Source organism: Phalacrocorax aristotelis, chromosome 1, assembly GCF_949628215.1.
Source record: "Phalacrocorax aristotelis chromosome 1, bGulAri2.1, whole genome shotgun sequence".
Classification (NCBI taxonomy): Eukaryota; Metazoa; Chordata; class Aves; order Suliformes; family Phalacrocoracidae; genus Phalacrocorax; species Phalacrocorax aristotelis.
Genome location: NC_134276.1, coordinates 185,153,876 through 185,179,588, shown reverse-complemented (window position 1 = coordinate 185,179,588; position 25,713 = coordinate 185,153,876). Strand labels below are relative to the sequence as shown.

The 25,713-nt window shown below is 39.6% G+C and overlaps 1 protein-coding gene across 4 annotated transcripts in view; it reads left to right on the top strand.

The window, feature by feature from the left end:
- TMEM117 (transmembrane protein 117) overlaps positions 1 to 18,295 on the top strand; it is a 237,064-nt gene extending 218,769 nt beyond the window's left edge. For all 4 annotated transcript variants that reach the window (XM_075080966.1, XM_075080963.1, XM_075080965.1 and 1 more), the window contains 2 exons: positions 7,145 to 7,274; positions 16,643 to 18,295. In XM_075080966.1, the coding sequence (XP_074937067.1) occupies positions 7,145 to 7,274; positions 16,643 to 17,283 (771 nt within the window). In that variant the 3' untranslated portion in view covers positions 17,284 to 18,295. The remainder of the gene's footprint in view (positions 1 to 7,144; positions 7,275 to 16,642) is intronic.
- The last annotated feature ends 7,418 nt before the right edge of the window (positions 18,296 to 25,713 follow it).

Sequence of the window (25,713 nt, the reverse complement as noted above, 5' to 3'; positions counted from 1 at the left end):
GCTGTTCAACCAGGCAGGTATAAGCAGTAATTACTTCATTGGTCGGGATGCCAGGTAATCCAGGATACCTAATGCATAACATCCTCGTATTTTCTCATAGCAAAGAAGAATTATAAAGGAGAATGAGAAAGGAGGAAGCTCTGCAGCTGATAGGGAACTGCAGAGGGGAAAGTTTCTTTAAATAGAGAGAAGATTCATAGCCTGAATTTATAGTGTGATTGAAGGAGCAGCTGTCATATAGACAGTCCATACCTAGGGTAGTGAAAGATCTGGAGAGATTTGAATATGAAAGCAAGTGGCCTATATTTTATTTGATCAAAGAAAAGAGTGACTTGGTCAAAGCAGAGTAGGAGAATGGCCTTTGCAGCAGCATTCCTGTATCGGTGGAGAACAGCTGCACTTGTGAAGGCGAGAGGGAAGATGCCAATGTAACTGAACAGCAGATGATGAGAGCCTTGATAAAAATTTTAGCTGAGGGTTTGATAGGAATTGTCATATCTGTGATATGTTATACAGAACAGATCTGCAGTATCAAGGCACTACCAGGTTGTGAGGATTGAATAGATGATACCCAAGCTATAGTCACAGGGGAGAGAGAGGGAGTGCCGCCTCTCAAAAATCAGGCACCTGCCAGCGAGTATAGGCATGGATGCAGGTCCTTCAGTGAAATGCAAGCATTTCTTATTTTAGGTCGTCTGAAATGTTGAGATTACTTTGTCCTTGCTGTGGAAAAGCTAAATACCAATTCGGACATTTCAGTAACAGGGGTCACTGTTTTGAGGACATGCGCATACACAGCTTTGTCTGGGCTCAAAATGCATTAATGTGTAAATTCAAAGTGCAGAGACCCAGGGCTTGTTTGGGACCTGGGTGGCCTGGGAATTGTTGTCTTTAAATAAGCAGAAATGGATAATAGACTAAAGGATTCAGCAATGATTTTTTAATGGAAGGGGTCATTCAAGGCTAAGCAGACACACAAAAAGAGGCCGTATTGCTGCTTTAACTCTCAAGGAGGGAGTTATTGCTGTCTTATTATCAATTTCTCACATAAGGGGGGAAATGAGCAAGACTTGCAGTAGTGGTTCTAGAGAAAGGCCAGGAGCTTGCAGAAGCTAAGCAAAGAGTGAGGAGGAGATGAGCACAAAGATGATCGAGAATGACAGCAAGGTTGTGGGTATGTCCATGCTTTACATTGCCATATAGTGCAGGGATAGCCTTTCTATACCAGTGTCTGGTCCTGGAAGCTGTCTCCAGTCTTCTGTCTTAGCAGCTTGGAGCTCAACTGAAGCAGTTACTCCGCTGTAAACAGTGGATTTTCCGTATTTTGAATTCTTTAAATCAAGACTAAGAGATAAAAGGTGTAGCTGTGTCTGCAATTAGGGACTTTGTGCCACAGTTCCTGATGGGGTTTTGTGATTGTTATTGCCAATAACAATCCAAGTAGGTGAAGCCAACACAGGTGAGCAAATCAAATAAAACTTTCTGGACTTGAAAACTATGAAAAGATTAGCACTGATAGTACCAACATGAAGCAGGAGATCTTTTGAAGAATAATGTGTCATCTTTCACTGTGGGAGCTAAGTAGCCCCACTGAAGCCATACAAGTGTACAGGTGGTAACGTTAAGAATAAAGGTATGTTTTTTGTTTAGTGAGGTCTAACAACTGCAATGTCTATTAAACTTTATTCCTGTTTAAATAAGGTATTGGCGAAGAACAGAAGGCCAGAAACTGAGTGGTAGATTTGATCTCACAGGGATGAAAGTGACTTCAAATAATGGCTGCTGATTTCCCTTCTTATGTATGTTTGAATGAAATATTAAAATGATGTTTGTACTTTAGCAGCTCACAGCTGCAGATATCTCAGCTGCAGAGATCACTGCAAGTTGCAGCACTGCAGTGAAGTCAGAGATAACCACAGAGGAGTTCAGCCTTTGTCTCTGAATTCCAGCTTTTCATTTCTTACTTCAAACACTTGCAAAACTATATAGCTATTGCCTCTCATTAAATTTCCTCTAGCTGTCTGCCTGCCATGTTCTGAGAGTTGAAACAAAGCTAAGAGATGCAAAGATACCTGAAAGCACACAGTCTTCTACCTCATAAGTTAAAAGGATTTTAATAAATAAAATAAAAATTGCTATAGACAGTTTGTGGAACAAGCACACATATACATATCCATATATATGCATTTTCTCAGTTCCTTCCCTCTATTTTTATTTAAAGTACGAATGTGTTCTAGCATTGAATATAGCATATATCATCACTACTTAAAGCAGAAGTATTCAGTGTGCATTTGCCCTCTTTCATTATTACATCTGAACAGTGTTTATATTATTTTTAGTGTTATTCCATATTTATTGTGTACCGAACACCCTAGGAGCTTCATTCAGACAGGAGGAGGGATGAAAGCGTGGCTCATTTGTTTACCATTAGTGGTTCCTGGTTTTTAATCCCGGTCCCACCTTCTCCGTGGCAGTTTTCCCTGGATGGAAAGGGGCTGGTGGCTGAGGGACGTGGGGTCATGTGTGCATGAAGCGTGGGATGCGGTCTGCTGAGGGCTAGCTTCGCCCTCCCAGACAGCTTATGGTCCTTGCTGAATGCTGCTGGCACCTGGTCCTGGTTCTCTCGGGTTGGGTGACACAGCCCAGAGCCCACAATAAAAACCACGGAGCAGCAAGGAGCAATCCTGCAGGCAGCCAGGGCACTGGGTGTTGCCAACATGCCCCGGGACTGCCTCGCCAACAGCCAGCCAGGAGCCCCAGGGCAGCTGCATCTCCTGTCTGAGAGCCAGGACAGGGCTTCGCCAGCGATGCCTTCCCTTTTTCTCAGGTGATGGCAAAGAAGGGCCTGATCATATCAGAAAGTGTGGCTTTGATGCTCAGTTACCATTACTAAAAATATCTTAAAGACATAACAAGTCAGTGCCGCCAGCTCCACTGTAGGGTCTTAAACCAATACCTGGCGTTGCAGCAGAGCATGTGTGCATGGCATGGGGAACTAGAAGCAAAGGGCAGAAAATCAAAATTCCATGATCTCCTCTTTTGCAGCATCCAGTTTCGTCTGTGCTCCTGGGTTTAATGAGGTAGCCAATGGAAATCAGAGGTGCTCCCTTTGCCCATTGCAACCCTAGGATGAACCCCTCAGTGATCTTAAATTCATCCTCTGGCTGCGCTTTCCTCATGACTGGAGTGAAATGAGGCAATAACCTCATTTGATTTGCACATCCCACAAAACTTGCCAGTGAGGTTAGAGACCTCTGTGCAGCTATTTAAGCCTGCTGGTTCTAGGTCAGTTTCTTCTTCATAAACTGCATGGAGCTATGCTGCAGACCCCCCAGGTTGGAAACCACTGAAGTAGATGAATATTAGGAATTTGATGCTGATGGATTGAAAGCAGAAAAAATCTGTTCATGCAGTATGAGAGACACAAATACGAGCTAACTGTATGGTTGTATGGCTTTATTTTTTCAAACTCTGCAAGTAAAGATACATTCTAAGTATGATATTTTGGACCCAGTTCCTAATGAGATCCCAGATATGGCAGAGTACAGGCACCTCAGCAATAAGGACTACAGCTAATCAAGTGAACTTTGCATAATTATGAGCTGAGAACTTAAAGAACAGTGTGTGTCACTCATGTCCCAGAGGTGAGCACAGATTGATAGCACAGACTCATACTGGAGACCACGGAGAGAAAATACCATGTATGAAAGCATGATGCAGACCTGAGCTGTGTTCCAGAGAGGGAAGCAGTTAGATTTATGGTCTTGCACATTTGGGCTATTAGTATACCTATTAACAAATGAGGTAAATTATTCCTACTATGCGCCTTGAATTTCTTGGGAAAAATTTTATGGATATTGCTGAAATTAAGCTGTCTTTCTGCTTGTCAGTAAGGAAAAAATTATAAAGTCAAAAGATTTTGGGCAACATTTTCTTACAATCTAGGTATGGCCACTTTGTTGGGTTTGGATTTGACAACCTGATATTGGCATTAGCCCAAGAAGTTAATAGTCATCTGCTCTTCTCCTGCACAAAAATAATACTATAGCTATGTGTCCACAGGTGATAATGTCACTATATGGACAGTAAATGCTCACACTTACCAAAGCTGTGAGCCAAATGAAGCCCCAAAGGCTATTTAATCACCTAAATTGAAGCTTCATTTTCCTAAGTGCTATGGCTGTAGTGACTTTCATGGAAGTCAGTAGGTTTATCTCATTATTTTAGTTTCTTTGTTTTTTAATATTGCTTTCAAACACATTTTATTGTGTTTTGGTTTATTTTGTTGCTTTTCTTAATTTTATTTCTGTATTTCCAGTGGGACTGTTCTTAAATAAACAGATTTTATAATCATACTGATAAAGGTGTTACATTCAAAACTTTATTTATGGGCAAAGAAGAAACACCTTGTAGATAAAATCAATAATTTATTAGTAGTATTGTTTGAATTTTAACAGTGTAATCCAAGAATCATTATTAGTTGAGATCTGATTATTACAGAAAATAATACTTCTGTGCAGGAAAAAGTTTCAGTAATAATAATAATGTCAAAACTGTTACACATGCACGTCTTAGCTTCTACTGCTGGTGTTTCATCCACCCTCCCCCTGCTCCTGCAGGTCCTGAAATGGGCAGTTTCAGGCTGGTGGTGCTCTGTGGCGGCATTACGGCGTGTCATTGGATATGGTGTTCATCATGATGGTTTCTTTTCCTCGTTCTACGATCTACTTGGGGGCGTTTTTATGTTTGCTAACACACTTTTAGAACTTGCTGTTTTTTCACTGATCTGAAGCTCCACGTTACAGCTGCATTTACTATACACAGTGCCTTTCACCTATGTTAGATATTTCTTTGTTCTCCTTGTTACCCCTAAAAGCAGTTTTGTCCTGCCCCAGATCTATATTTCTTTAGCTGAGCATGAGTGGGTTGTTTATAGCTGTGAGGTCTCCAGTGCCAGCCTGTGCCCATCTCTCTAGCAACAGCAATACCATATTATGGGGCTACAGGGTAGCAGAGATCATGATACAATTAAGGCATGCTTCATACAGTATGAGGTATATATGTAGAAAATGTGAAATAATGTACATGTGAAAGGTTGCTGTAGTTTGGAGTGTCAAATATGTATTTTTCTAATGAGCTTTCCACTCACCTGTCTGTTATAATAGAAGCAGTAGCACACTGTTGGGGTTGGATCTCTCTTTCTGCTTTAGTTTCATGAAATATATTCATTTGTTTGCTCAGACAAATAATACAGTAAATTGCACATCTGACAGAGCTGGCATTCTAGTTACTCATTATCAGGTGATATTCATACAGATCAGAAAAAAAAATTTTTATAAAGCTCAGATGCAAAGGCACAGTCCAATACAAAATTCTGTACAGTGGAATTTTATCTGTAAATCAACAAAAGGCACAGTAGGAGCACTGGGGCAAAGCAAGAGCAGGAGGCTGAATTTGTAGTCCCGTGTGTACTTATTTCTAATGCAGAGTCCACAGCTCTCCATTTATCTTCAGGAATTTGTAATGCATTTCTTCCTATTTATTCCTGAGCGAGAGCATGTATGACTTAACATGAGACACCAGTCCAGAGACATATATTAGATACTGTGAACTGAGAGTGTACACCCATAACAGTTTTATCTTCGGGCACTTTTTGAGTGTCTCCCACCTGCCAAGGAACGGTTGCAAATGCAGTGTAAGGGATTGTGCAGCTGGGCAGTTATTACCATACCTTGTGACCAGGAGTGCATGCGTTGCATTAGTGATAAGGCAAAAGGAGAGCATCCTTATTTCTCTTATCTTCTGCATCTGTAAATTGGCACTTTCTGTATCGCTGTGAACATTGAGAACCAGGTACAGAGGGTGAGGTTTTCTCCTTGTTGGTACTCCTATTAATCCTTTTAATTTAGTATCACAAACAGCAGAAATTAGCGCCGGTAGTGTTTTGGCCATGCTATTCCCTGTTGATAAAACTCTTCCACTTCCCTTCCACTGTAGAAAATGTTGGAGCACTTAGCAACTCTTGGAAGTGAAGTTATATATAGTGATTTATCTCTCAGAGATGATTCTGAGTTTTGAATAATTTTTTTCATTACCCTGGTAGGAAACTTTACAGCCTTATAAAGTTGAAAGAAAAAAAGAATTGGTTCTCTTGGGGAGACGGCGGCACAGAAATGGTTTTCATGTGAAGGAAGTACAAGTCACTCGTAGAGCTCCTCACCTTTCAGATTCCTTTGTCTTATTTTTAGTAATTCAGGTGCTTGTTGCACTAACTTATGGGATACAAATCCAGCGGTATGCATGGGAACAGGGCCAGTATGTTTTTAACAGCAGATCACCAACAGTCTGCAGCGCACCGAGTAACAACTCTGGCAGTAATCGTACTGATTTTAGCACTATTGCTAGACTTTCAGTTTTGGCTCTAATGAGCCATGCTGTCATGCCCATTTTCAAGTGACTGATGGTGGGTGCAGATAACCAAGCGAAAAATTCCTTTAAATGCAGCTCCTCCTCAGCTGAGTTACCTCATGCTACCAAAATATGCATAATGATAGGTAAGAGCTTCCACATTTCCAGCATTACCTTGTCAGCTGAAATACAGCAGTGGAGAAAACTGTGCTTGGATTGATTCAGGCAGATATCGCTGAAGGGCCTGCACTTGCAGGGAGTGTTTATTTAGATATATTAAGACCAAATACAGAAAACACCCTATAAGTTGAAAAAGTAGCATACAGTTATATGACATAGTTGAAAGGGTCAGGTCTTCTTTGCTAATTTCTTACCTGTATACTGTTTGCCAAATTAGTAACGGAAGTTGTAACTAGTATTGCAAGGTTGCTATATAGGTATTCATATGCTTTGACTATTTTGTACTATCAGCTGGTACAGTGGGTTCAATATTGTCATTCTGAAGTAAATTTTTAAACACATAATTATGTGGAACTGCAGTAAAAAACATATTGTAATATCTAATATAAACAAAGTATTCTATTTCAGGTGGTTCGGTCAAACTTAAAGTAAGAAAATGCAATAATGGGAGGCTTAAAAATAGAACCTTTCCCTTCTATGAATTTAAGCCATTTTAAAAGGCAAAAACATGCCAAGAAAGCTTATATTTAGGCTCTTACTTTTCTTTTTTTAACAGGACTGGGAGTTTCCACATTTTATGGGTGATGTTGAAGTGAATCTCCCAGGCTTGCCTTCTGCACACATGCAGTTCAAAGTACCTTATTTCCAAAAGATCTTCAAAGAGGAATATCACATACATATAACAGGTATGTAATCTTAAAGACTGTGATGCAGTCACATAGTGAACTGTGTAGTTTTGTAGCTTCTGTAATAAGTTCATGCTAACATGTTCTGAACCACATACTTTTTGTGTGTGTGTGTCCCAGATTGCTATTTTTCTGTCTATCTGTCCATATCCATATCATCCATATATAAACATCTCAGGGAAATGAGGAACCTGTATCTTACAAATCAGAGAGACCTGCTCTTTTTCATGGATTTCAGCAACTTCTTGTGACACTAAGTAATACCTAATGTAGCTTCAGAGATCTTTTATCTAAATTTACTCTCCAGGGGAATTAGCGGCTTATTTAATTTTCAAATCTCTTATGTTTTGCTATGCCTTTGCTATGATTTATGCTAATATCTTTTCATAACTTCAGTCGTTCTCATCTGGCAAAGGCCACTCATAACCATACTTCCATCAGTCATCTAACCAGAAGCAGACAGTTAAATAACCTCAAATAAAATAGAATTGCAGTTATTCAAATGGATGGTATATATAGATAAAAAGTACCTGATCCTTGCATACTCTGAGACAGTATTTTAGTAACGGTAGGGAATGAAAAAAAGAAGGTTAAATAGGGGTAAATATTTTGTTTTTACCTTCAAGCCATGCAGAAGGAGCATAGCTCCTCTCTCTACATCAGGAAAAGGTGGATAATAATGGGTAGCAAAAGAATGCAGGTGTGAGTTGACAGGGGTCTTTAACTGCTAATATAAACAGTCACAGCACATGATACTGTACAGGAATAAGATAGATGAGGGCATCCAATGACACAACCATATGAAGCTCCTGCAGAGCAGGGACAAAAGGAGCATTCAGAGATGATACAAAGATAAGGCCAAGAGCTAGCAGGTGAGTCACAAGCTCACCAGGCAGCAAAAGCTAAGGGAAGAAAATGTGCCGAGGAAGAAAGAATGATGAACCCAGGACTCAGACAAGATAGGCTGAATGAGGCCTCAGAAAAGGCATTTTCAGCAGAGAAGGTGGAAATCTAAGTGATCGGATTAAAAACCAGCAAAGAAGAGAAAATGAGTGCAAAAGTTACCTGCTGGCTATTGAATGAGGGAAGGCAAACGGGCCAGTAGGAAGTACAGATCTAGGGACAGAAGGTTTTTCAAAATTGGTTGTAGGTGCCCTGCTCGAATACTGGGAGAGAACAGACAACCAGCAAGAAGAAAGAAGGGCTGGGGCGTGTCTGAGTGAGACCGTTTGAGCCACTAGTGGTTTGTGGAACAGGGTGAAGTAAATGATCTCGTGGTCAGTGACTAGAAGGTGTGGCGTAAGGGAAGACGGGATGTGCACATGACGAACGCATTTTTCTCTCCCAGGTGACAAAAAGGGAAAGGATGGGGGGTGGGGGGTGGGGTGTATAAGCATCAAATATTTGATTGAAGGATAGTGAAGAAGATTTTTTTTTCTACTTCTCAAAACTAGAGCATGAATTTGGAGGGGCTCAGTCCTACAAGGCTCCCAGATGCCCTGCAGTTATGCCATTGTATAAGGAGAAGTAGTGGAATGGGTGCACAGAGGAGCATGAACAGTGACTGAGGCATGGTAGGGTGAGCTGCGCCATCAGATACAGAAACTCAGGATATAATTAATGTAGATGAAAAACAATGGGTGGTAGAAGAGTGACTGAAGAGCAACGAACAGTTTTGCATTGTAGAAGAGACAGGGATACTGATAATCAGGGAAGAACAAAGAATAAGCAACAGCAAAGTACATATATTAGGGATCAGAAATACCAACTGATTGAATCCAATATTTATGTATTGTAGAGTCTTCTGCAGAGAGGACTGGAGGCCTTTCTGATTTTCTGGCAAGAAGGTGTCCTTTTAATGAGGATAAGCTAATGAATAGGGGCTGAGGAATATTTTTCCCTGCTCAGCATTAACAAGATCCATTTATTAGATTCACTAGACAAATCAATCCATTTGACTGCACGTCACGTACTCTGTCTACTGAGTGCCTGTTTTATCTCGGTGCTACACCACCCTTTAGGAGATCTAATAAACAGCCATAACACATGGCACAAGAACCTCCCTTTGGGTAAGTCTCGCTTGAACCATCTGTTCTTGCCATCAGTTCTTGTCTTAGGTTAGGTTATCATCTTGGATTATTTTCAAGCTCCAGTCGTTGTGTGGATGTGTAGATACTTGTAATTTTCTACTCAAATCAAAGAGCTAATAAAAGAAAGAACTGGTTCAATATATATAAAACAAGATGAATGTAATCCAACGTGAAATGAGGGTAGAGAGGGATGCACGTGAATGCAACTGCAGCAGATGACATGGGGGTAGGACACTGGTAATGGCAGGAAGCCTGCTATATTTAAGCCCCGTTTAATACACGAGATTCAGGATGTTAAATTTATCCACAGGACTTCTTTTTAGTAACAAGCAGGAAAAGAAGCCTAGGGCTTGAATATTGTTTATTTTAGTACTTGCTATAGGGATAAAGTCAGGCTGTAAATCTATGACCCGTGCTCTGATTTGTAGAAGCTGGAAACCCTTTTCTTCCAAACAGCAAGGAGAAAGCATGGCTGAAATAACATTCACCGTCTTCTTCCTGGCAAATTTTATTCTTCATAAATTCTTTTACAGTCTGTTTTGCTCACTGTTGATTGATATAAATAAAAGCAGCCCTAGGAGTCCCCTGAGCAGCCCTATTCAGTGCTGGTGTGCTCTAATGAGCAACAGTCCCACATAAAAGCAGCGCTAAGTAAAGGGGCATTCAGAGAAGTAAAGAACTTCAAACCACCTTTCTGTTGGTGTGTGCTTAATGGCTTTGTGCAAGTTCTGTACAGATAGAGGATTTCAGTTACATGCTCTGTGTTGCCAACTCTCCTGATTTTATCACAAGTCTTAAGACAGTTGCTTTGCTTTTTTTTTGTTTGCTATTTTGTCTTAAAGCTTTAAGTAGCTCCTGAATTCAGTGACTACATGAGAATTTTAGCTTTCAAAAGCAAAGCTCATGATTGCAGAGGAAAAAAATAATGTTGCTTGTGCATAATTCCGTGTCTAAAAAAGCAGATAAATAAAACAGTACTAAGCGTATTATTTTTAACCCATCTTGTTCCTTTAAAGGAGTAACATGCTTTCTTAGGCCCGACTTGTGATTTCTGAATTTGTAAGCTGGCAATAATGTTGAGTTAACATCTGCAGCCTGTAGCTGATATGCTTCAGTGTAATTTTAAATTTACTATCAAAAGCATATCTTATTTTCACCAGTACTGAATACCTCATTTTGCTCAAATTCTTCACATCTAGGAACTCCTAGCAAGCATCTACGCAATATTAAATATTTTTATCCTGTTTTGGTAGCTGCTTTTATCTATGAACATCAAAAATAACTTGAAATCCTGCATCTGCTTAACTCATCTGGATTTCCCTTGACAGATGGTTCATTGCAAAGTGTGTGTTTTCCTTCTTGGGCTGCTGTTTATGAAAATACATAGTCTATCCTAGTTTCTATAATACCCAGGGAAATTCGTAAAACTTAAAAGTAAACTTCGTTAGTTCAGATTCTTTCATGCTTAAAAGGCACTAGGGGGACTGGCTGATACTCGTTAATAGCAGCACTGGAGATCCAAGAGCATGTGCTCTCAGTATATGAATAAGTTTCAAATAGGTAATGTTAAAGTTTGGGTATCAAAACAGATATGAGATTTTTCTGGCTGATTATAAACATGTTTCTGAGTGCTGATTTAGCCTGAGTGCCCTCTGGCACTCTGAGAAATCATCACGTTCATGGGTGGCAAGCGCGTAGCATGGCTGGCTTGTGGAGTTAAACCAAAAGTGTGTCTAGATTCAGGCCAAGCATTGCCTTCACAGGGAAGGCTGAGGGAGCCCGTGGGCAAAAATAGAAAGGTTAGAGGTAAAAACAAAGCTGGCCATGCACACAGATGTGGAAAAGCCTCAGAGGATTTGTGGCTTAGTTCAGCTGTGAGTGGTCTGTATGCATGTATCTAGCTAGTAACAGTAACGTGACAGAAGATATGAAGAATGTTTTGAAGATACCTGAATGTTTTACAGAGGTGTCTGAATGGTTTTAGACACAAATTGCAATTGAGATAAGAGTCTAAAGTCAGCATTTCCTACACTAGCCTCTGGCTGTGGTTGCCCAGCATGAGGCTGCTTGAGTCTAGCCTTAATAAGTGGAATTTTCACATTTCCTCTTGACCTCAGGAGGGTTGCTGAAGACTGGCTTCTACACAAGATCTCTTTTTTAGGACATGACTGTTCTGTTACAGAGTGGACATGCAAAAATAAAAAGGCTTCAGAATCAGCAGCTGGTTTGGAATATTTGGACCTGCAGGATCTGCCCCAATTGCCACAGTTGCATGTGGGATTGTGGACTGGTTGCTGAACCTGTCATAGACCTTATCGGCCTCTTAAAAAATGAGTACTGCCCAACATCCTGATCAGCTGGCGAAAATAGTTACCTTTCTGGAAAAGGAAAAAGAAAAATCCATACCTCTTTCACCGTGAGAATGCCCCTGGCATTCATGTGCAGCGCACAGTTGTTCAGCTTCAGCAGGAAGGGGAAAAGTGTTTCTAAGCAGAGTCCCATATAGGCTGGTGTTCAGAGCATGGTCCTGTGGCACAGGTCCGCACCACCATAAGTGGAGATTGTTCTAGGGTCAAGATTTCCCTTCTGGTGAGTGCCCTAGCCATGAGGATACAATTGTCCTCAACAGCTATGCTTTCTCAGAAAACAGGGATTGAGTTTTCATCCCCAAATAGTGGTTGAAGGCTACAATGCCTAGAAAAAGGTTTCGTATTTTGCATCACAGCCTCACAAGGACACCCAGTGCTTGCTGTTGACTAGCTACACACCTCCAGTTTTTCTTTTTGGAGATCTTTATTGCACCAAATTTCAATATTGCACCACATCTCCAAACACACCAAATCAGATTCCTGACTCTCCAAATGTCATGTGTAGCATGTAAGGATGTCAGCACTGTGAAAACCAGTTGTCAACCAGGTCTTTTTTAGGTAGTGCATGGCTGAATGACACAGCCTGTTTTACCACCTGATTTTCTTCATTGTAAATTCACTGAAGAGTCTGGGTATAATCCTTCGCAGTTTGCTGAAATGATTGACTAACCTTCCAGTCTTGAGAGCTGATCTTACTACATGCTTCCAATTCAGATTATGTCTATGAAAAATCCACCTGCTCCAAGAAGCGCTAAATGGTGCCCAGTGTAGGCCAATATTCTTGGTCACACAGACCTCTCTGGAGTAGAACCAACCCTACATCAATCATAGTACTGAGCCTACAGAAATTGGTTAGGAGACAAATTATATTACTTCATAGTGTGGGACTCCATTTTCCCTTACCACTTTTCATCTGTAATGAAATTTGAAGCACCGTAAAAGAAATTATATATATATAAATATATATAATATAATATATATAAAATATATATAAATATATATATATGTAAAGAAAATTAGTATCTATAGCTTCATAATATATTTATTCTGACTCTGGAAAACTATGAGCTTGAGCATTTTATGTGCAAGGTGACAGGTCAAGAGTGACTTCTAATTTACCAAGCTTATTTCCTATATAAGCTTGATATATTGACTTAAAGTTTGCTATAAAAAAAAATTGTGCTAAAATTAAGTTCTAATAGACAATCATTTCATATACATAGATTATGTCTGCGTATAATGTTAAAGGTTGGTCAGTATAATAAGTCTCAAAAAGTACTTGTCATGGGGATTATCATCAAATGGATGTTTGTGAGTTGAGACTGTCAGGCTTCTTGGTACAGTCTGTTCCAATACATTTATCACTGATCTAGAAGGACTGCTTGATAAACTGGGCTTATTTGGCTATCATGCCTGCTAGTACCACGGTAAAGTACGTCTCGGAAGAGGGATAGACAGCACAGGACACTGTGTCCTAGACAGAGGCAAATACTTTCTGTAAGTAACCAAGACAGCCCTAACTCCCAGTCATTTTGTGTCTAAGGAGATTAACGCAGCCCTTGGCTACAGGGAATACTGAGTAGGAGTAGGAAGATGTCATTGTGTTCATATATGGTTATAGTGAGGCTGTTACTCATATACAGTGTTTGATTCTGGTGACAACAGTTTTTAAAAGAAAAAGAAAAATCATAGAGCTCATCAAGCATGACCGTGATGCAGAAGATGGAAAAAATGTCTAGAAATGAGAAATTTAAGGAGTTTTGAGAAGATCCACTGTAGAACAGAGGCAGGTCTCAGGCAACTAGCCACTTAGACACACAGGTCACAATTCATCTTAGTTAGCTGGGGTTTCTGCATCTAAGCTGTTTGTCTAAGCACCCATTATAGTCCACACTGACCCAGTGATCCCAACAGCAGAGATTAGGGCTGTGCTCCTGCCTGCCTAACTCTGTCTAGGAGCTGAGTGATGGAGTTTCAAGTTCATGCTTTTTTTGAAACGGGAATAATTGAAATGCATATCTCTCTTAGATCAGGTGAGCACTCAAATTCTTAACATAAGAGGGATGGAACCTTTTTTAGACAGATCCATCTTAGAAGAGTTTCACAATTATGAAACCACAGTGTAGGATAGATACTACATGAAGCCTGAGATCAAGCAACTTGGCTACCTCTATTCAGCATTTTCAGTGTTTTCTGCTAGCTTCTTAGTCAACTTCTTCACCAGCAGCAGGCTGTCATCTCAAGTCTTACTCCTTAGGTGGCTTGCTCCACACATGTCGCATTTAGGACAACGTGGTCACACAGGTGATTGCTGTGAAATCCACTGGGTGCCATCATGCCTAAAGATTCCTTTGTCAGTCATACCTGAAACCTACAATCAAGAAAACCATAACAGTGTATTTTGGCCTTTATAAAGGCCATCTCAATAATGTCCCCATTTCATTACACTTCATATTTTGATCTTTCAGCTCTCTGTTTTGTCCCTGCACATCTTCACTTTTGCCATGTCTAGCTGAAGGGAAAGAGCAATACTGGTCCTACATGAGTTTTTCCCCTTCCTACCATCCCTAGGGTCTAGCAGCTCTCTCTGGAACATCACCTGTCTTGGCTCTGCAGAAACACAAAGTACCACAGATAATATTTTGATGAAGCCAATAACAAAAGAAGTGGAAAGTTTTTTTGGATGGGCTTATGATGCATTTCCCTGGGAAAAGAATATGGCTTAAGGAATTAACTTTGGGGCAATGCAGCAAGGAGTTGCTTTCTGGTTGAAACACAGAGTAATATTTGATGACATTATTGTTCTAAAAGGTGTCCAAGTGAACGGCCAATGCAGCAGCGAATCATGTTTTCTTTCAAATTGGCCATACATAAACAGATAATGGTTCTAATATTTGTTTCATTGTCATTTGCCTTTAGCCTATTTTCCTAAGGAAATGAAAATTTTGTGATCATGTTCTCTGTGTGGGTTGGTCTCACTCTCTGCTGAGCTGAGCATCAACTCAGTATCAAATAACTTTTGAACCCACAGCCAGTTTCAAAAACATTTTTCAGAGGGTGGGGATCTGAAAAGTAGTGGCGTTATCATTGTGTCCTAAGGAATGGTGGTTAGGTAAAGGAGAATCATCTAAGTTAGCAAGCAGCTGAGGAAAAAGCAGCAAGAAGTCAGCCATTATATTCTCTCTGACAGCAGCCAATTGATCAGTGAATATGTGTGTCCCAGACAGCCCATCAACACACACTATGCAAGATATATTCTGTCTCTGTCTGTTGAAAGGTCATACGTGATGGGGAAGCTAGGATTATTCTGATGGAGAGAAATACATGAAATACAGGGCAAAAATCCACAGGAAACAGCATCAAGCTAGATTATATTTTTTGTTACTATATTTCATATTTTGGCATCATTTTCAGTGTCTTGGTGTTGATTTAAGAAAACTAAATGTTATAAAATGTGGTGATAATCTTCTAAAACCATAATTTTCTTTAACAGGTCAAATATAATTTTGATAAAAACCCGGAAAAAAGGATAGAGTTATTCAGGAATTACATGAACATGATTGGCTGCAATGTCTTTTCAGTGCAGTTTGATTTCTGGATAGTGGCAATAGCACAAGAGGATGAACATTCTGGTTCATTTTCAGTCTAAGTATAATCTAGACTGAAAAGGACTATTAAACACAATTGCTGAAATACAAGGAGTTACTCTCCTTACCCTCCTGGAGCATCCTGGTCGTACAATTTGAGCACGGAGACTTTCAGGAACTGAAATCCATTTATTCTTTACAAGCCAATGGCATAAGTAATTTGATAGATACTCTGATATGTTCATTTTCTTTGTCACTTGAAACACGTAAAGACAATTCCAGCATAGACCAATATAATTCATCACCAGCAGGAACATTCCTCCAGGAATGTCCTTTCACATAATGGTGACATAGATTTGCTGGGGTTTTGGGTGGTGCCAGTCATCACTGCACAGGTAAGAGCTTGACATATGTCCAGCTACAGTATAAGAGATGCTTTGACTATAAAGAGAGTATCATTTATTTTGTGTGTTCATAGAATTTAGGTTAGAAGGGGCACCTGGAGTTCATCTGTTCCAACACCCTACTCAAAGCACAGCCAACTTTGCAATTGCATGAAGTTATCTTTCATGTCAGTTGGATGTCTGGAGGAAGCATGCAAAAGAGCAATTTTAAATTATAAAAGGAGAAAAGTTTCCTCCTCCAGTATTGCAGGAGGAGTTATGTTAGACTGTGAGTCACTCCTTGGAGGAGTTTCTCACTACACAGACTATAGGAAAAGCTAAACTGAGTAGCCTCCCAAGGCTACTGTCAGCCCTTGCTATTTCTCAAGGGTGTAATATCTCTAAATCACAGTTTATCCAATTGCCCCCACCTGAATATATCTGCACACCATGGTTGATATATCAAACAATATATGTATATACTCTTAAAATGTACATGATTACCAACCCCAGAAACTTCAGTCACTTCAGTCATTCCTGGAATGCTAACAGTTCCATCAAATATGGCCTTTTCATGGAAAATTTCCATGTGAATATTTTTTAAGCCCTTGAATTAATGCTTTTTCTAGGTTTATTGATCTATACCACATCACCTGGTGGTCTAATCAACAGGTCACCTACAAACTGCAATGTGAATTCAATTTATATAGTGCTGTGCTGGTATTACAAGATTATTTTATTATGTGCCCATACCTAATTGTGAAATACTAGTAGATACTGAGCATAAATCTGACTATGGTGGAAATTTTGTCACAACTTTGCTTAACAGTTTAATAAAAAACGGATTTTTTTTCTCTGAGTAGCTTTTGCATATGACTGCATTTGTACTGCTTCTAAAATGGATGTATCAGATGACAGAACTTTCTTTTTTCCAAACAGGCAAATGGTTTAACTATGGAATTATCTTCCTTGTTTTAATCTTGGATCTGAATATGTGGAAGAACCAAATATTTTACAAACCTCATGAATATGGTCAATATATTGGTCCTGGACAGAAGATCTACACAGTGAAGGACTCAGAAAGCTTGAAAGACCTTAACAGAACTAAGTTATCTTGGGAATGGAGATCCAATAACACTAACCCATTGACCAACCGGACCTATGCTGAAGGAGACATGTTCTTGCACAGCAGATTCACGGGCTCTAGCCTTGATGTCAAATGCCTGGCTTTTATTCCAAGTTTGCTGGCTTTTGCTTTGTTTGGTTTCTTCATCTGGTTCTTTGGGCGATTTCAGAAAACTGACCAAGGCATGGAGAATTTAGACAAATCATACACAAGAATGAAACGAAAGTCACCGTCAGATATGGGAATGACACGAGAAAATACACAGGTGTTAGTAGAAGAGCCGTTAAGTTTTCAAGAACCACATCTCGTATCCATAAAATCAGACTTAAGTGAAATAGTTTTTAATTCTTCCCTCCTAACTTCTGAAAACTTGAACGCACAACTGAATGAACAAGATAGCCCTTTACAACCAGTACCAGAGTCCTCTGTCCCTAAGAATAATCCTGTGACATAGAGGCAAATACCCAGGAAGATCAGTTCAAATAAGCAGTTACTATAAGATTTCAGTTTTAGCTTTTGTAAGTTAAGATTTACATAGTGTTTAGAATAAGAAACTCAACCTATACCAAAAGGTGCTCTGCATGCTTTTTCTAGGAATTTTGTTTTTTATTTGTATTATAGTACGTGCCTACTGTATATCAACATTCCTTTATAGATTGCTTCCCAAAATTGCACAAGCTGTTTATTAATACATTACCTTAACTGTATAATAGTGTATTAGATGATTACTTGCAGGTATAAAACTCTACCGTGGTGGTGCCTTGAGACATTAAACTGTTTTTTAACTCAACACCAGATGTATACCACAGTTCTTCTAATCTATTTTGCAAAGCTTTTTGTATATGGTTATTTCAAGTATCATTTGATGTCTTGACAGAGGAGATAAAGATAGTTATTCCTAAAGAAGGGTTTCTGTTAGGACATTGCAACTTGACTTTGTTACTTACTCATCTGTGAAGCCAGTGACTTTGATGACTGGACTGCGGAGAAGCACGTTGATTACCTTTTCATTTTTGCTGGCTAGCTGCCAAACACAAACACAGATTCATTATGTGGTAAACAGCAGAGTGATAATACAGCACGGGTCACTACTTGTGAAAATATTACTTTCGCCATCAGTAATAGCAATTAGGTGATAATGCCTAATTATATTTTTCCTAATTAAAGATGAACTGCTCCTTGATTAAAAGTTTCGCCCTTCACCTTTTAGAAACAGAGGTGAAAATATATGGTCAAAGCCACTCTTCCATCATCACACCAAATCCATGCAACATCAAAGAGCCAATGGCGTGATTACAGTAAAGGGCACAAAGCCCATTAAATCCACTATTTGTGTGGTTCACTGCGGATATGGTCCGGGCATATGTAAAACATACATAGAAACACACCACATAATAGACAGTCTAACTTCTCCAAATACTGAAGCAATGTTTAAGGGTTTTAATTAGAATAGATTAACAAATGAATTTTATTGTACCCTTTTTTTCCTTCATTCATTAGCCATGATTAAGTGTAACCTGGAAGCAGGAACATAGAAAAAGTGGGTTTTTTGCTTTTTTGAAGGGGACTTTGTAACGTGTATTCCTCTGCTGAATGATCAAACTATATGCACTAGAGAAACTGCATATTTAAAACATCAGAAAGACTCTGATTTCCCTCTAATTTAGTTCTATAAATTGTTGTTACAAGTTACTAATAATAAGTCATTTTTAAGTCAGAATTATTTTCCTGTTATTTACTGGTGTTGCTGTATTTTGTCTTTGTGACTTTTTTATCTCCGTTGTTTTGATCTATCTGCTTTTAAGTTTTCAGAATGCTGAATTTAGCATGCATAATAGAACTATGCATTTATTAACTGTCACTTGAGAGCCAATTTTAATAAACATCATTCAACAATTGTTTATTATGAGGCAGGAACATATTCTGTTAGTTTTGCAATTTTTTTAAACATTTTACCCATGCATTGTCCTGTTTAAAATCATAAATGTTTCTGACACTAAAAAAGACAGAGAGTATCACAGTAATGTCAAAATCAAATATTTTGCTTATGGAACATTTAATATTTCATCAGGAGAAAGTTCACTTTATAATCAGACTAAATTTTTATCCACTAAAAATTATGACTAAAAATAAATCTATTAGCTTTTGCCTACTGCAGCCTATAATCTTATTTAATTTACTTAAGATACAGTCAAAGAAAATCCATTAACTACTAATGGTCAAACACTGTGAGATCCTGCTTGTATTATATAAGATATGTTATACAGTATCCATGCTATGTAAGATAACATATTGATGTTTGACTTTCAAACAGCATTTGATTTCTTAAGTAGTTACAGAAACAGCTGATTAATTTTGCACATACATGCTTCTCTTTATGTTTTGCACACTGTGAACCCAAGTAATGAAAATCTCCTGTTAACTCATTTCTCCTTTTTGTGTTTAGGAGTGGTTACAGCCATTAATATGTAGGCAGAAAATGAAAGAATTACTTGAGCCTTACAGCCTGCATGATTACATGACTCTGAGAAATCTGTTATTAAGCAACTGATCCGCAGCTAAAATAATTCTGTGACCTCACATTGAGTTAATGCTTTTAAGGTCATTATAACCGTGCATGAAAGGGAGAAAAGCGTCAAGTAATCCTAGATTTTGTATAAGTATTTAAATTAATGGTCAAGCAGAGGGACTGCTTATATCATGAATTCATAAGAAGTTAAAAGTTTCAGTGTAGCCACTCGCTATGGTCAATTCATCAGTTTAATTAAAGGAGTTGTGTGGGAGTCTCATTTGTAAACACAGACACAGATGGGAGAAGAGACTATTTCCGTTCGCCAATTCCAGTGTCTAGTTCGAGAAGCCTGAGTTAGGTGGCCGCTTTATGCTACGTTGCTCCATGAGTTACTTACTCCAGGTTGCTTCATCACCTCTGCCTCCACCTCTATTGCCTAGAAAATACAAAACCAAAAAAGAACATTTAGTTGCACTATCTGCTTCTCAAATTATACTTTTGTCTAATTTATGCAGAAAGTAGATTTGTTGCATTTTAAAATAATTCTGTCCTCTCCAGCTAGTATCATCATACTCTCGGCTACTGCACTGTATTACAGTATGTGTTAATTATTGCTTTTCCTGCGGTGAATCGCCTCCATCATGACAACCACCTGGAAACGAAGAGCAGACACCTCTCAAAGACTGGAAAGGCAGCGATTCAGATACTAGACTGGCAAGCTCATTTTCCCACAGGTGAACAGGTTATGACTCACTAGTAAAAGATGTAACAGATTTTTAATACACTGCCCTTAATTTTAACAACCTTCTAGGAGGGGCTCAGTGGGGGAGGACTTTTTATCTCAGGCCATAAACCTGAAATAGTTACAGTCCTGCAAGCAGAGTATTTCAGCTTTTTAGGTTGCATTTAAAAGTAACCAGCTTAAACTTTGAGCAGAGTGCAAGAACCATAAATATTAGACCAATCTGTGAATAAAAACATAAAGTTGATGCACTTGTAGCTGCCTGGTGCTAGTGCAAGATATAGACAAAACACACATTTATCAGATGTTAGAGGAACCTGTGCTTGGGGGTTACGGACAGTGACATGCAAAGGTTCAGACTGTATTTATTAACAAACGGTTGCAGTCACTTTATCAACAGAGATGCCACTGCAAACACCAGACAGACCAGCTTTTCTACCATACAGTCTCTCTCCTGTCCATCTACTCACAGCCACAAATGACGAAGGGGCTGTTCGTTTCCATGTACACTCAAAACTGTCCTGTGGGGAGCCTGGGCTCCCTGAATGTGATGTGGTGTGTCATTGTGATGCCTAATATACAAACTCCAAGTAGGACAACCAAGGACAGGCAAAAGGAGGAGGTCTGGTCTGTGAGTTCCACAGCCTTGAGGCAAAGAAGAACGGCTTACGTGACCGTTTCAGAGGCAAATCAATATGAATTGAAGTCCTGTTTCATAGGAACACGAGGGGACAAATGGAGAGACAGCAAATCACTAGAAATCCTTTCCATCCCTTTCAGATATTCAAACAGAAGCAGCAAGTCCCTGTTCCCAAATGCTCACAAACAATTCTCAGCTTCCAGATGACTTCTGCGTGAGTAGCTCTTCTGGGTGACTAGATTTTAACACCATCTTATTTCACTCCTAACACTCCTCTGCACAGGGGATGTCAGCAGCTTTTCACTGTTTTGGGGGAAAGGGGTAATTTTCTGAATGGGAAGTAGGGAAGAAGCTTAGGAAGGCGAAACCCCATGAGGCTGGTACTCTCCACACTCTCCTTATTGGAGAGAGGAAAAGCCTGAATCCAGCTGCTTTGGAATGAGGAGGGAAGTCACATCAAATCCTTTCAGAAATATGTATTACAGCAGCATCACAGTCACAGAGATACTTCTAATCTCATACTTTTCCTTTGATGTGCAGCAACTGGGGTCTGTGGAAGAGCAGCTTATCTGATTCCTGCAGGCAGGTTATAGACCTGGGCCTCATGCTGCTTTGTGACATCTGGAGCACTTGTCTCCATATTGAATTCCTTCTTCTCTTACTTTTTTCTTTTTTTTCCCCCTAAAGTCTGTTTCATTCTCCTGTTTTTATTTCCAATAAATTTTTATTGTTAGTGACCTAAACTGCAAATCACCCGCCAAAGGCCCATAATTGCTGTTACTGACGCAGTACCATCTGTACACAGGTTCTGCCCAGCCAAAGGGATTCTGCCGAAGCAGCAACAGGTACCTTTCCTAAGGCTCTGTCTCACCCTAAGGACAGATCTAGTGCAAACATGGTTCATTGCAATACTGTACGGTACATCCAGAAAGGTTTTGGGTCCTTTTCACCAGGTCCCTCCATGGAGCATTACAAAGTAAAGTTTACAGAATCATTTTTATAACTCGATGTATTTATTCAAGAAGATGCATAACTGTGTAACTTCTTCAAAACAACCAGAGCTTGCTCTCCTGTTGCAAGTAACCTGCCCTGCTCTCAGCTACATTCAAAGGGGACATGAGCCACATGAACATAATAGGTGTTTTCCTCAGGTCTGCTTCATTCTAGCTCTTCAGGTCCTGGTGAAAAGGGGCTTTCAGCCTGCTCATGCACAGACCCCCAGTGTGCCTGGCATAGCTTCAAGGCTGGGGATTTTAAGAAAGAAAAGGCTCTCTTCTTCTCCTCAGACAGAAAAGTATTGCCGGTGTGGCTGGCTATGGTGTAATTCCTACCTATTGTCAGGGAAATGAGAAAGACAGAAAGAAAGGAGTCGTAATAGTCAAAACTGAAATGCAGTATTTGTTTCTAAAAAGTCAATGTGGGCTGCCTGACAAGTGACACAGTGTGAAGCCAAAGCTATCAAGATGTGAGCGTGGCTCTGTTCAGGTACACTCTGCCCTGTGGGAGTGGATCCACACCAGCTCTCACTAGATGCTGCACAGGCATAACTGAAAGCAGAAAATGGCATGCAAGCATTGAGGCAAATAAAGACAGTTTCATTGTGATGCTGAAGTTATTGTAATTATATTTCGCACTGATGTAACTGGTATGTTTATTGCCTGGTACTGTATTTGCATACTGAAGAAGTCAATTATGTCTTCTATTTGCAATCCTTTGCTCATGCAATCAATTACCCTGAGTGAATGTTTAAAATTACTCATGAAAGAGTCGTGCTTTATTATATTTCATCTTGAAGAACCAGTAGCACCCATTAATAGAATGGAGTATTACATTTTTTGGAAAACCTGTTTGGAGTGGTCAGTAGGAAACAAATTGAATAGCTGAACTTATGCATTGCCTCAGTCATTAAGCTATACAACCATACTGTGATCTTTATTAACTGAAAAATCATTTAGATTAACTAAAAAAAAGACTTCTTTCTTCTCAGACTTCCATTCACATTGATTTTCCATTACTGGCCTCGTGTATGTCTCCACACACAAGAGTGTTAGGGCTATTCTCCAAAAGGAAAAACAGATTAGAAACCAATGCTTGCATGTAATGTGGATGAAGGCTAGGCTGGTCAGGGGTTTGTTTTGTTTTAATTAAGGTCTAGCTAGCACAGCTAAGGAGCCCTTCCCTCGCAGCAAGTCTAGCAGAGGCAATCAGAAGAAAGCTGGCTCCATTCAAGTTCTTGTCTGGGAAGGTAGCAGATTTCTTAAATGTGAAGGGGAGACTGACAACTTTGAAGAGAAGCAGGAGGTTTAAATAGTGAAGGAGAGGATGAATGCATAAAGATCAAACAAATCAATATGATTTAATCCACATTTGTGTCTTAAAGCAGTAGTTTATCTGAAGAGCCTGTGTAATTTTAAAGGATATAAAGGCAAGGGCAGAGGAACTAGGTAATAAGAGACTATCTTATTCCAAAACAGCTTTTAAAAAAATATTGAAGGTCTCTCCCTCACTTTAAATAGAGATAAATATCGATGGTGACTACTTCTGAGACACTGCATGCCTTTCTGACCTTTCCTTTGAGAGATTTAAGGGGTTATAAAGGGAGTTGATGTGCTGGTGGCTACTAAGTCTTCTGGACTATGAAACACATATTCAGACACGGTCACAGTTTCAGTATTCAATCATTCATAAAATCATTTGCTGAAAGCACATACAGCCTGAGCCAACAGCAGCTATAGTTAATATATTCCACAACTGCAGCGGCTCCAGCTGCTCCAGATGTTTGAAGACCTTTGTGAAGTTCATTCTCTGTCAGCTGTGGCAGCCTTGCCAGGTAACACCGCTGAGGATGCATGCGTGGCTTAACTTCTGTGTCATCCAGCGATAACACAAATCTGATCCCACAAGTACAGATAATTTCCAGTATTCATTGTTTCTATGTTTCCATGGTTACTGGAAAGATAAAAATTTCCATTTTTGTTTCATGAAACTATATAAAAATTGAATGTTTTCCAAAATCTGTGCAAGTTTAGAAATAAATTGTGAGCAGACAATATAGCCATTTCCTCTTCATGTGTGCCATCTCTTTGCTCTCTTTCCACCACTTCTGACCTGCAAAATTCCCACCAGCTCTGCAGCGAAGCTACTCCCCAGAAATAATCCCAAAGAACACAGAGATCAAACTCTTTCCTATGGGGTTCTGGAGAGTCTTCAGGCATCGTTCATTCAAAAGGAAAAAAAAAAATATTGATTCCAAGGTCTAAAATGTTTATTATTTATATAAACGCAGCTAGAGCCGATGCGGCAGAAGTCGACAGTAACCTCCTGCTCCATTTTCACAGCAAGTCTGCCTACAAGGGCCAAAATAATTATTTGTTGAAGCTATCAACTACAGCTAGGCTTAGTGTGCAGTATTTAATGAAACCTCCATGGAAATGTGTGCTGTTGCACCTGAAAGTGGGGGCGGTGTTCAGTTTTCAAGCTATACCTATATCACATAAGAAAGCCCAGTGACAGGTCCTTAGTTAGCAACCAGTCTGTGCTAACAGGTTCGTGAAATTCATGCAGGGCCATCCAACGGTACAAGCTCCAGGTCCGCGTAAGCTATACAATTATTTGAGGTCACTGCACCTGAACAGTTAGCCCTGTTGCTCTAAAGGGTGTTACAAAGACACTGTGTTATTCTGGTCAGACTAGACTTCAAAAGCATCTAGTTCGTTTGGGTGTATTTTTGTGCCTTGCAAAAGCCATATAAAGGAATAAATGTAGATAGCACAAATGTCCCTCCTGGTATTTTGGTGGCTCTGACTTTACATCACAAAAATATTCACCATCTCTGTGGAGAAGTGAAACAGGCAGTTGACAAGACCTATCCTAGAGACCTCTCTGCTCATCATATTGCTCTTGATACTATTTATACCACAGTAGCACGTAAGTGCCTTAGACAAGTAAGACTATGAAGACTGGAAAGGAAAAGCTTGAAGAATTTGCAATACAAAAAATGTGCAGAAGGTAAAAAGGAAAGTTAAAATTCTAAGACATGAAATCACTTGCCCAAGTTCACAGAAGTCAAGTATCCCACTGCTTGTCTATTTTATTAGGACTTTGGCCTTTCTAGTTTGTTGCTGTCAAATGTTTTGTTTGCTTCATGAGGTTCATACACACACAGAGACACTGCATGAAACATTCCAGGGACAGGATTAGGTGTATTTCACCCTAGCATATATTCCATCTGGAGAAATGAAACTTTTGAAATCAGAAGGCAGTTTTGCTAGCATCAGACACCCATTGTGTCCTGCCATGAAAACACCTGCAGGGTGACCATAATAAGAAGTTGAAATACCTCACTTTTTCCTCAGCTGCCTTCCTGAGTTTGCTGATCTCATTCTGGGTTCAGACACTGTGGGTCTAGAAAACAGTCCTCAGCAGTGCGTCAAATCACAGCAAGTAACACACAAAAAAGTTAGAAAGCTGCTTTTTTATCCTCCCAAATGTTGACATCCTATTGTTTCTTTGCAAACGACACTTTGCAAAAAGGAAGTGGCTAAATTCCTTTTCGTAGTAAATGCAAGGACTGCCAGTGTTTATGTGGTGGCAACTTCAGAATTTATACCAGGTTGTGTTTTTCCTTCAGCTGTATCAAGTGTCACTGAGAAGCAATGCTGAAAGTTCAGAAGACAAGCAGTGAAAAATATTCTTCTAACATGTTCCTGGCACGTACACTGTGAGTGCATTAATTTTTGCTTGAAGGATGAAGGAGGGAGACCTGTAAAACAAGAGTCAATTTGTAATGGGATTCTGCATGTAGCATCCTGATATACAGTCTCGTCTGCGATATGAAGGGCCCTGCCAGTGTCAGTGTGATAAATGCTATTTTTAGGGACAAGATGAGGAGAAACATTAGCCCAGTGAGAGCACGTGTGAGCAGCAGAACGTGACAAGTGCTGTGCTATGTCTCAGCGTGTGCACAGCCAGGCTGGGGTGTTCTGCCAAT